Source organism: Lemur catta, chromosome 21 (genome assembly GCF_020740605.2).
Source record: "Lemur catta isolate mLemCat1 chromosome 21, mLemCat1.pri, whole genome shotgun sequence".
NCBI classification, from domain to species: Eukaryota; Metazoa; Chordata; class Mammalia; order Primates; family Lemuridae; genus Lemur; species Lemur catta.
The window spans coordinates 12,432,595-12,444,967 of NC_059148.1; the positions used below are offsets into that span (position 1 = coordinate 12,432,595).

The following is a 12,373-nucleotide window of genomic DNA, read 5'->3' on the forward strand; positions in this document are numbered from 1 at the left end:
TCAAGCTGCAGGGAAGGCGGGGCGGGAGGCCCCGAGGGAAGAGGGGGTGCCGCTCAGCTTGCACAAAGGACGAGGAGAAGGGATGGCCCTATTTTATCTGTAGGGTTTCATCACTTCTTCTCCAGAGCCGTGGTGTTCTGTTCTGGGCTTTTGTGCAGCTCCCATGGGACCGGCTCACTCTGTGTGTGTGTGTGTGTGAGTGTGTGTGTGTGTGTGTGTTGGGGGGCACGGTGGCGTGGTTGGGGCCCAGGAGGCCAGAGGAGACTCTGTGTGATGGTTCGCAGGCCAACCCCCCCGAGCTGGACCACGTTGAGGACCTGACTTCTCTCATCAGTATCAACGAATCCAGTGTCCTGAACACGCTTCTGCAGCGCTACCGGGCTCAGCGGCTGCACACCTGCTCGGGGCCGGATCTGATCGTGCTCCAGCCCCACGGGGCCTCGGCACCCTCTGCGGGGAAGGTGAGGTGGGACCGTGGGGGCAAAAGGGGTGGGGGGATCCCTCTGCATCCTGGGGGACAGCAGAACCGCCAGAGCCCCTGGTAAGCCTATGGGCAGCATCCCGCCAAAGATGAGATTCTGGGTCAACGAGGGCATCAAGGGCATCACGGGGCACCAAGGACCATGGGACCCCTCACTCCCCAGAGGGGAAAGATACCTAAGTCACTGCTGGGACGACAGCAGCACTAAAGATAGTGGCAATGAAAGAAAACAGTGAATGAGTACTCACTCTACCAGCCACTGCTTCAAGCCCCTTCATGTATCATCTCAACTAATTCTCGCATCCGCCTGAAAAACGGGGCCTATTACTGGCCCATTTTACAGATGGGAAGAGCTGGCTGACGCCAGCCACTAAACTCTCATGTTGAGCAAACACAGGAGCTGGGATAAAGCCCAGCCCTGTGCCTCACCCCATGCCGGGGGTCCCCAGGAGTCCCGACACCCACATCCGTGGGGAAGCAGACCCTTCCGTTCCGGTTTTTGATTTTTTCCCCCTGGGAAGTGGGGGAATGGCCAATTTTTGTCAGGATGGGCAATCTCGCATCGCCACCTTGTGGAAGGACGGGGCAGCACGGCCGTGTCCGTTGCTCCCGCCGGGGGCGGGGTGTCATGTCCTCTCTCACACGTGGTGATAGTGACGCCGCTTTTGCTCTGAGCGTGGTGGCAGCTACTGGGGACTTCTAGCAGAGCAGGGACATGATCCGACTCAGGTTGTAAAAGGGTCCCCCGGCTGCTGGGTGGAAGACAGATGGGAAGGGGCACAGTGGCGGTGGGGAGGCCTGCAGGTGAGGCAGGTGCGCTGTGCAAGGGCTTGCTGGGAAGGCGCGGGACCCCTAGCACACCTGGTGCCTCGGCAAGGTCGCGATGCTTCCCTGGCCTTGGTTTTCTCATCTGTCCATTGGGGCTGGAAAGCCGCATCTAGTCCTCTGGAGGGAGCAGCATGGGACAAACCCATTGCTAGTCCCCAAACAACGCTAAATCCATTAAAGGGGAGACAGTGGCCCTGTGGCCCCCCAGCCTATGACTTCTCTTCTCTGGAGGGACCCGCCTCCCACTGTCACCTCTTCAGTCGCTCCCCAGGCCTCTCCCAGTGTGGCTGTCCACGGTCAGGGGCCCGGCAGGACTTCAGAAGCTCTGGGTGGGCCAGCGCCCGGCAGGTGCCCTGTCCCCTCCCTGCTGCGAGTGCTTCTGCTCCTGTCCCGCAGCCCCAGGCCCCGGAGCCCCCACATGGCCGCGTGACTCCTCTTGCTCCCTGGAAATCCCTGGAAAGGTTGTTTTCTTAAAGCCGGGTCTGCATCGGCCACCCTGGACGGGGGCGTCAGACCTCAGGCAGAAGTGCCTGCAAGTGTGGATCTGGGCCCCGCCCGACCCGCACCCAAACCCACCGCCCCCTCCTGTCCTTTGGCCGATTCAATCGCTGAGTCCCCAAACAGCCACCAGGTGGCAGCACAGACCCGCAGTGAGGCTGGGACTGGGGCCACCCTGAGAATGGGCTGGGGGGAGTCCCGGCAGCACCGGGAGGGACTGGGGGCTCTGTCACTGGGGATGGCCCAGCTGGGAGTAGGGCGTGTGCCTGCGGTGTGCAGGTCCTGGTGGGTGTGACCTCGTGGGCACAGGTGGGCACACGCTGCATGCAGAGGCCTCCGTAACTGCCAGGTGCATGTGCCCACGAGCACGCAAGGGTCCACATGCACAAAGGCAAAGGCACGTGTGCACGCGTGCACCTGTGTGTGCCCACGGGGACGGGACGTGCAGAATTCTTCCTTCTCCCCTTTAGGCAGCGGGCCTGAGAAGGCTGACAGATGGAGTAGCCCATCCCTTGAACTTGAGTTTTTCCAGAGTCGGGGTGGCTCTAGGGCTCAGGACCCTCTGCCTCGTGCCCGGAAGCTGTGCCCAGCCAGTGCCTGGGCCTGTTCCACCTCATCTGCTTTAGGGCCCCTGTGTTTGGCATCAGGGTAGGGACCCATTACTGCTCCTGAGGTCTTGGAGCAGGAAAAGCCAGCAGTGGATTAGGGGAGGTGCCCCACCCCCAGCTGGAGGTCCGGGCTCGGGGGAGGGCTGTGGTGCCGGGGTTTGTGCCAAGGCACTGGGGAGGCAGGTGGAGCCTGGCGGGACCCAGTGGGCACCCACCGGGCATCCAGGGCTTGGACATCCTCCTCCAGTCAGACCCATTCCTCCTGTTCCTTTGGGTGCCCTTCCACTGACCCCACAGTCACCTCTTGCCCTCGTCCCTTCTCCCTAAAGGCCATCAAGGTCAACACTGACCTCCGTGCTGCCAAATCCAACGTCCCATCTCTGGTCTCTGGACCCTCAGCAGCACTTGTCCCCTCCTCCTAGGAACGCTCCCTTCCTTGGCTCCAGGACTCCGCTCCCCTGGTTTCCCTCCTGCCCCCCAGCCCTCCCTGTTGCCTTCTGTGTGGTCTCCCAGGCCGCTCCCTGTGGGGGTGCCCCGGTCCCCACACTCTTCCTCTCTAGATGCCCACTTCCCTGGTGACCTCACCCGGGCACGCGGCTCTCCAGTGACAACCGTTGGAGAGAACTGAGAGATTTGCTTTGGTGTTCATCTGTCTCTTCCCACAGAAAGCAAGCCCCACCGAGGCAGGAGATTTCTCTCTCTCTCTCTCTCTCTCTTTTTTTAAGGTCAGGTTGATTGCAGTGTAATTTACATACAGTTCAGTTCTCCTTTTCAGTGTACAGTGCTGTGAGCTCCGACAAAGGTGCACCATTGTGTCACCGTCTCCATGAGCAATTACAAGTCAGTTCCAATCACCCCCAAAGTTCTCTGGGCCCCCCTGTGGTCAGCCTGCCACTCAACTTCCACCCTTGGCATCCACTGATCTGGTTTTTGTCCCTTTAGTTTTGCCTTTTCCAAAAAACCATTATATAAATGGAATTGCATGGTATGTAACCTTTTCAAATGGCTTCTTTCTCTGACCACAATGTGGCTGAGATCCACCCATGCACTGGCGTCTATCTGTAGTCTGTTTCTTTCTTTTATTGTATAGATGCACCTGTTTGCTTATTTATTCACAGGGTGACCAGGTGTCCCGGTTTGTCTAGTACTGAAGTGTTTTCTGGGCCATGAGACTTGCCGTGGCTATCCCAGGACAGTTGATCACCCCAGTTCACTAGTCGAAGTACATTTGGGTTGTTTCTGGTTTTCGGTGATCTTGAAAATATATCCAATATAACCAATGACATAGAAGTTTTTTTGTGATCACAGATTTTCATTTCTTTTGGGCAGATACCCGGAGTGGGTTTGTGGAGTCGCATGACGAGCGTGCGTCTCACTGTTCAGGAAACCGCCCAACTGGTTTCCAGAGTGGCTGTATGGTTTAGCATTCCCACTGGCACCGTGTGAGAATTCCAGTTGCTCCACATCTTCACTAGAACTTGGTCGTGACTGTTAAAAAATTTATTTCACCATTGTAATAGGCGTCATGGTATCTGCTTGTGGTTTGCCCATTTTGTGTAATGTGGTGCCCAAAGTGCCGCTACACAGTAGACACAAAAATAATTTTTTTATTGATTCAGGAATGATTGAATGGATGAAGTGGATGGTGTTTCAGGTATCACCGAAGTCTGTTATGGCAGAGACACAGCACACATACCACCAATACCACGTGCCACGCCATGTTTCCATGGCAGACATCACTAATCAATTGCACCATTGTATCTGGCTGCCTCGTTTCAGGCAGATGCTATCCATTCCTTTGAGTAGCCAAGGAGATGGATCTCACGGGCTGGTGCAGCTCTAGTTCAAGCCTCCAACTAGCTAAAGAGGAGACCCAGGCTCAGAAAAGAGTCCTAAGTTGCCCAAGGACTCACAGTGAGCCAGCAGCAGGACTGGACACACAGGCCGGGCTCTTCCCAATAAAATGCTGAGACTTCGACAAGGTTGGAGTAGGATGGGAGGCAGGGACGTGGATTTGGCCCCTAGGCCTGGGGTGGGGCACTGGCTTGGAAGGCTCCCGAGTCGACCGCTGGGTGGGAAGGCTGATGCCTGGGATCTTTCTGCAGGTGCCCAAGGGCCGCCGGGATGGCCTGTCTGCCCACATTGGCTCCCTGGCCCAGCGGGCATACTGGGCGCTGCTGAGCCAACGGACAGACCAGAGCATTGTAGCCCTTGGCCGGAGTGGCGCTGGGAAGACCACCTGTTGTGAGCAGGTCCTGGAGCACCTGGTGGGGATGGCAGGCAGTGTGGAAGGCAGGGTCTCAGGTATGGGGGTCTCCAGGTGGCATGTATGGGGGGGCAGAAATGGGAGTGTTGGAGGGGCGTGCTGGGCTGCCCCTTCCTATATCCATTCAGCTAGCATTCACTGAGCGCCAGCTACATGCAGACCCTGTGCTTGCAACTGGGCAAGGCTGTCCCGAGGTCACTGGACACATTCATTCAAATTAGAATAAACTATTCCTTCTTTTAAGACATTGACAACCATTTGGGAACAATCATGATATACTGACATTGTTAGAACCAGACACTTGACTGCCCTCTAGTGGGCAATCATCCTAGTAAGCACACACATCTTTGATAATGTGAGGTGAATGATGCACCCCTTAGATGTGGTGTCTTGGTGCAGTGCACAACCTGCTGAACTGTACAGAGAGCTCAACAAGTAAAGACAGAAGGGCAGAGCCTATGCTTAGGAGGAACCAAAAACCAGAGGAAAAATTGAGCTGTACGTATGTACCAAACTTAAATGTGCTGCAGAAAGTGCTGGAAGAGCAGGTTTGGGAAGAAGCCAAGGGAACACAGAGGTGTGCACAGGGACTTTCTTGAGGAAGTGATTTGATCCGGGCCTTCAAGAAATAGTGCCAATTAATAATAATAAGTACAATATTAATAATGATCCTAATAAACACTTGCTGAGGACCAATGTGCCAGGCCCTGTTCCAAGCATATGAACTTACTTATTATTTAAAACAGCCCTATAAGGTAGAAATTACTTGAATTTTATAGATTGAGGGCACTGAGATTCAGAGAGGTTAACTAGCTTGCCCAGTGCCACACAGCAAATCCATCCCAGAGCTGAGATTCAAATCCAAGCCGTCTGGTTCCAGAGGTGTGACCACCGGGCCAATGTTGTTAATTTTTGTTTCATTATTGCTCCTCCTGAGGGGTTTTAGGAACATTTTCCCCTAATCATGCCCCCACCATGGAGTTTTAATTCCACAAGTAAACCATATATTTATTTACACAGCGTATATATACCCACGCTGTAAACAAAAGAAAAGTAAAATTTCTTCATCACTACCTCTAAGAATCAGTTTTTGCCCACCTTGGGGGCAATATCCTCCCCACGGAGAATACATGACCTAGGTAATATTGTGTTTCTAATAATAATAAACGTTATAATAACAGCACCATCTTTGGAGCACTTTCTAAGCATTTAGCATCATTCAATGTTTTAGGTTCTATCGTTATCCCCATGTTGCAGACGGGCTATCCGAGGCCCAGGGAGGCTAATTAATTGTCCCTGAGTTGGGTAACTAGCCAAGGGCAGAGCCCGTGTTCCATCTCTCTTAACCACTGGGATACACTGCCTCTCTGCTAGGGTTAGCCCAGCGCTTTACTGAGCACCTACTATATCTCTGGACCACACGAGGAGCCGGGGTTGGCATGAGGAGGGGGCACCGGTCTCTGTGCCCTCAGAATGTAGTTCTCCTGGGAGTGCATGTGTTTGAGGGTGGGAGTCAGGAGAGGCTGGATCCAGGGGCCTGACACAGTGCTTATTCCATAGTAGGGTCCCAGCAAATAGCTGTGGAGGGTCATGGGGCTTTGCAAGTCTGCTTCCCTGAGTGTGGGCTCCAAACGGCGTCACTCTCACTTCCTCCTGGGCTCTGTCAGGCCCGTGAGGCCTTCGGGCAGCCCCCGTCACCCACATTGTGCCTATCTCGGTCCCTTGTAGACTGAGACCCGCGGCACAGGGCCTGCCAGCAGCTGGTGCTCTGTGTGATGCGTACATGAGTTGGGGGGACAGTGGCAGGTTGCCCACAGGGAGCCCGCCTGGAGCAGGGGCCCAGAGCGAGGATGGACCCGTGGTTGGCAGGGGTGGCAGGCCCTGGGCCACGTGTGACGCCTGGCCCCATGTCCCCACAGTGGAGAAGATCCGAGCCACCTTCACCATCCTCCGGGCCTTCGGTTCTGTGTCCACGGGCCACAGCCACCAGGCCACTCGGTTTGCCATGGTGATGTCGCTGGACTTCAGTGCCACAGGCCGGGTCACGGCTGCTCAGCTCCAGGTGAGGCCTCCGGGTGGGCGGGCAAAGAGGTCCCTGGGACTGCCGTGTCCCCAGCCCCTCCAGCTGGGACTCTGGGATGTGTCCGAGGTAGTCACCGACCCCCTGGCCGTGACCGGTCCCCCCCACCCACTGGCTCAGTGTGGCCTGGGACTTCCTCTCCTGGAGCGAGGCAGCCCGTCCGCGCCTCGGGCCATCTCGGGGGTGAAATATTCATGAGTAAATACATAACTCAGCTGCTCATTAGCCAGGTCTTCAGGTCAAACCAAACAGACGCCTGCCGGCCTTGTGTGACAGTCCGTGTGTGACAAACACGTGGCCTGTTTGTTCCCGTCTCCAAACCCCCCCCCGGACCCCTGCCTGGCCCCTCAAACATTCTGTCTGAACAGAAAATAGGATCAGATTATTAGCAGGGCCGTGTGTGCGCGGGGAGCTGGGGTAACACGCAGACTCAAGGAAAACTCCTCAGCGCCACTTAAGTCCCTTTTCTGTCCCGGCCCTGAAATCCTACCGTTAATCACCATGGGGGTCAAAGCGTTAAAGGTTTCTGTTGAAAAAGGGACATGGGGGAGGGCAGCCCCATGTGACATTATTGCCTTTTGATACCTTAATCGCAGCGAGTCGATGGCATCAGTTGGTCTCCTAGGTGGACGCTGAGCCAGTGAGGCGGAGGGCGGGTGACCAGCGAGGTCTGGACCTGAGACGTTGCCTCCAAGGGAGGGTCAGAGCGGGGCACCCCGACGGGCTGCGGGGCACCCGCGTGGGCAGATGCACCCCGAGCACTGACCAGGTGTCCCCTCCTTCCCTGCAGACCATGCTCTTGGAGAAGAGCCGCGTGGCGCGGCAGCCGGAAGGGGAAGGCAACTTCCAGGTTTTCTCCCAGATGCTGGCTGGGCTGGACCTGGATCTCAGGTAAGCGCCGGGGGCGGGCTGAGGGCCGTGTGGACAAAGGGGCTCGGCCCGGGCTTTGTTCGCTTCTGTCCAGAGCTGAGCTGCCCAGGGGTCCAGGGGTTAGGAACGTGGCCCCCAATTCCAGCTGCCTGAGTACATGCTGCTTGTGGGCTGGGTGACCTTGTTCCTGTGTCAGCCACTCTGAACCTCGGTTTCTTCCTCTGTAAAGTGGAAATACCTTGAATAGGCCTTGTAGAATTAAGTGAGATAATTCCCATTCAGCTCTTTATAACGTGTGTGTGTGGGCTGCCTGCCGTAATAGTGGCATGTGAGAGCAGACCCCAAGTCTTCCAGAAGTTTCCAAGCTTTGTGGGAGCCTTGGGTGCCTATGAGGGTGTGCCCACATGGCGTGCCTGAGGATGGACCATGAGCTGGGTGGTCAGACAAGCCTCATTTTGGAGGGCTGCCTGGGAGAGGTGGCCCAGGAGTCATCTCTGCCCTTCCCGAGTGCTACGGGGCATCCCTGGGCATGTGGCTCCCTCTCCCTGAGCCTCGATTTCCTCATTTGTGGGTGAACAGGCAAGGTTCCAGTGAAGCCCCAGGGAGAGGGCAGAGCTGGGCTTCTCACGCGAGGGGTGACAATCTGTGGTTCGTCCCTCCTAAGCTCCCCGTTTTTGTTCCCCTGCCTCCCTCTGTCATCTGAAGGGCAGGCTCGACCTGCCCTGCCCGCACTAAGGCTGGAGGGACAACTGTACTTCTTCCCTTGCTGGCTGTGTGACCTTGAGTTGGTGACTTTACCTCTCTGAGCCTCGCTTTCCTCCTCCATAAAATGGACGAGATTACAGCTTCCTCCGAGTGTTGTGATGAGGGTTAAAAAGTGAACAAGTAGACAATGCTTAGAACAGTGCCTGACCGCAGCGAGGGCTTTGTGTGTGTGTGTTGCTGCTTTTGGAGGATGTGATCCGCCCTGACAGGCCCCCAGGCCTTGCCCACGTGTGTGCTGGAAGGGACTCACTTTGGAGGCAGAGGGATGTGGGTTTGATCCTGGCTTTGCCCCATGTGGGCTTCTCTGAGCCTCAGTTTCCCCTTCTGTAGAATGGGTACAGCAGAGGATGCCAGGCCCAGTCCGGGGGGCTCTCAGTGGTGATGGGTCTAGCCTAGGTGAGTCTGGCATCCTTAGGAGCCAGGCCAAAGCTGCCTCTGGGAGGAAGGGGCTGCCCCAGAGGAGTTTTGGGGATCCCCGGAGAGTAAAGTGCTTGGAGCAACTCAGACCCCGCAGGCAGTCATGGTCATTCATGGGGCCTCTAGTCGTCCCTGAGTTTTCTCTTTTTCTCTACCTCTGCTACGGCCAGGCTGGTCCCTCACTCACATGGAAGCTTCCAAAGGACAAAAGTTGGTTCCCACTTCCACAAAGTTCTCTTTTTTCTCCCAAGCACTCATGTGGCAAACTCCTATTCATCCTTCAAAACCCTACCCCAAATCCCTTTTTGTAGAGGAGCACTGCCTGATTCTTGTACCTCAGTTTCTCTTTTATACCACTTTGGTGCCTGGTGTGTGCTTCTGGTTCAGCACCTGCCATGCTGGGGTGTGCGGGTCTCCCTTCCTCACCAGATTGTCTGAGAGATGTTTGAATCAGGGGCCCCGCGTTCCTCCTTTCTCCCTCCCCAGTACGTAGCATAGAGCTTGGCACCAGGTAGATGCTTCTTATTTATTTGTCAGTTTCAATTTCTAACTAATACGAGCGTGTGGGGGAAACAGAGTGCTCACTCTGTGCCAGGCTGGCCGTGTGAGTTATGCACAATATCTCATCTAATTCTGTGAGGCAAGGAGTAGAATGCCCATTTTACAGGCGAGGAAAAGCGAGCCTCAGAGAAGAGGAATAGCTTGGCTGCCAAGTGGCAGAGCCGGGGTTGGACTCAAAGGCTATCTCATAAGGGTCCTTCAAGGACGCGAGGTGGAGGAGAGAGGCTTGGGGTCTGCAGAGAACTAGGGGAGAGGACACAGCAGGACCCTGAACCACAGAGCTCTGGGGCCCAGTGAGCAAGCTGCACTTTCCAGGAACCATTTGAGTCTGCCTGGGGCTTGGGGGACCCTAGGCTGAGCTCCGTGATGCTTTTGTGAGTGGCGTGTGCTTTGAGAGGGGCAGGGGGCACAGCTGTACCCCCATCCCCACGGCTTGCATTCTCCATGCCTGCAGTAGTGGCAGCCCCTCTGCAGGCCCCACTCTCAAGGAACCTGCAGTTTGAATGCCGGAAGGGGCCCTAAACATCATGTCACTTTCCAAGGTGAAGACTGAGGCCCGGAGAGGGGTGAACGGCAGGACAGCACCAGGGGTCTGGGCTCTGGGGGCCAAAACACCTCAGCCCAACTCCTGGGGGCAGGTTTTCCAGCTGTGAAGTCTTGGGCCAGGTAGTAACTCTCGGTGCCTCTGGTTTGTCATCTCTAAAATGAGAATAATATTTGTACACGTTGAATGGCACCATCACGAGTAATCTTAGAACTTAGCAGACAGCAAGGACTCGTTCATGTTGACTGTTCTAATATTATCCTTTGTGAAGTCCCCTAGCTGATTAGAAGAAGACCTGGGATTAGAACCGGCTCCCCTGGTTTTGCTCCTTAACTCTTCTGGGGTGTCCTGGCTCCTAGGAGGGGCCGAGTAAGGGCAGTGAGTGAGGAGTTTTGGGGAGATTGGAGATATCCCTGGGAAGACCTGGTGGGACCAAGGCCTGGGGCGGCCATGGGGCTGCCTGGGCCATTGCATGAAGTGCCACACTGTGGTGACCACCTGCTCCGCAAGGTCACTGACATGGGTCCCTTTTCTGCTTTCAGGACAGAGCTGTACCTGCATCAGATGGCGGACAGCAGCTCCTTTGGCATGGGCGTGTGGTCCAAGGTAAGGAGGGGGTCTTTCAGGGCTGGGGTCTGAGTCTGCGTCCCTGGGGCCAGGGCAGAGGGTGACGGAGGGATCCCTGGTGTAACCTGTCTCCTTTGGCATGGGGGTCCATGGTCATGTGGGAGACTCAGGGGCTGCCTTTGGTAGGGTCTGGGCTTGTTGGGGAAATGAGATTTATACCGATAAATGGAACTGAGGGGTGATATAGTCGTAGAAGTAGGAGCCCTGGAATCAGATTGCCTGGGTTCAGACTTTGGCTTTGACACTTATTAGATATGTGACCTGAGGCATGGAACTTAACCCCTCTGAACGTCTGTGTCTTCTTCGGTAAAATAATGGTAATAGTAGTATCTGCCTCATGAGGCTGTCACGAGGATTCAGTGACATGATGTGCAGGAAGTGCTTAGCACAGGGCTTGCCCTGAGTCAGTCAATGGGGCACTCTCCGTAAATGCTGTTGGTAGCTGACGTGGGCAGGTACAGTTAGAGACGGTTTCCTGAGGAACGTGGCTTGTGAGTGGGGCTTTGAGGGATGGGTATTCAGTTGCTTAAAAAAGGAAATGATTCAGTTGCTTCATATTTTACTCATTTGTTTCTGTTTTAATGATTGTTTTCTGAGTCCACTTCTTCCTCCCTCTACCACCACCTGTGCCAGGCAGGCCTGTGCCAAATACTAGGATTATGGTCTTCATCTCTGAATTTTCACTCTAGCAGGCAAGGCAAACATGGAAATAAATGCAATCATGTGGGATAAGAATACGCCAAAGGTTGTATGAGATGTTGTGGGCTCCAGAGGATAGTTGAAAGGACTATTTGGCCTCAGTCAGGAAAGGCTTATTAGCCAAGGAGACATTTGACCTGGGTTTTGAAGGATGAATAGGAGTTCAGTAGGTGGAGGAGGTTGGATAATTTCCACCCTGAAGCCTCTTTCCAAACACTCATGTCTGGGAAACAAATGGTGCTGGAAATTGGAAATCCTCATGCAATAATCAGACAAACAAATAAATAAATTTAAACCCATACCTCACACCATATACAAAAATTAACCAAAAAAAAAAAAAACGAAAAACAAAACCGGAGACCTAAATGTGAAACTTAAAACCATAAATATTCTAGAAGAAAACAGGAGAAAAATCTCTGTAACCTTGGGTTGAGCAAAGTTTCTTAGATGGGAAAGGTATCATCAAGAGCACAGTTCATAAGAGAAAAATTTGACTTCATCAAAATTAAGAACTTCTGCTCTTTGAAAGACTCTATTAATATGAAAAGGCAAGCTGGTCTGTGAAAATATCTGCAACTCACATATCTGATAAAGGATTTGCATCTAGAATGTAAAAATTATTCTCAAACTCATAAGTAAGACCACTTGAAAAACAGATGGGCAAAAGATTAAATCTTCATTTCACCAAAAGAGATAAATGCATATCAAATAAAGCACATGAAAATATGTTCAACATAATTAGCCATTAAAGAAATTAAAATAAAACCACAATGAGATACCACTACACAATCACTAGAATGGCTACATTTTAAAAAGATTGATCGTACGAAGTGCTGGTGAGAATTTGGTGTACCAAAATTCTCATATATCACTGGTGGGAATGTGAAATAGCACAACCATTTTGCAAAACGAAACGGTTTCTTAACCCTTGGTCTAGTTTAGCAGTTCCTTAAAAAAGCTAGCCATATACCTTTTATATGACATACCACTCTACTCAGGATATTTAAGCAGAAGAATGAGAGTGGATGTTCATACAAAAATTTTACATGAAAATTCATAGCAGTTTTATTGTAGCCAAAACCCGCAAACCACCCAAAAAGTCTATCAACGGGTGAATGGGTGATATCCA

At 53.6% G+C, this 12,373-nt stretch overlaps 1 protein-coding gene across 4 annotated transcripts in view; it reads left to right on the forward strand.

The window, feature by feature from the left end:
• MYO18B (myosin XVIIIB) overlaps positions 1-12,373 on the forward strand; it is a 245,078-nt gene that overhangs the window by 23,035 nt on the left and 209,670 nt on the right. For all 4 annotated transcript variants that reach the window (XM_045534350.1, XM_045534352.1, XM_045534351.1 and 1 more), the window contains exons 7-11: positions 285-461; positions 4,521-4,719; positions 6,601-6,743; positions 7,552-7,652; positions 10,461-10,524. In XM_045534350.1, the coding sequence (XP_045390306.1) occupies positions 285-461; positions 4,521-4,719; positions 6,601-6,743; positions 7,552-7,652; positions 10,461-10,524 (684 nt within the window). The remainder of the gene's footprint in view (positions 1-284; positions 462-4,520; positions 4,720-6,600; positions 6,744-7,551; positions 7,653-10,460; positions 10,525-12,373) is intronic.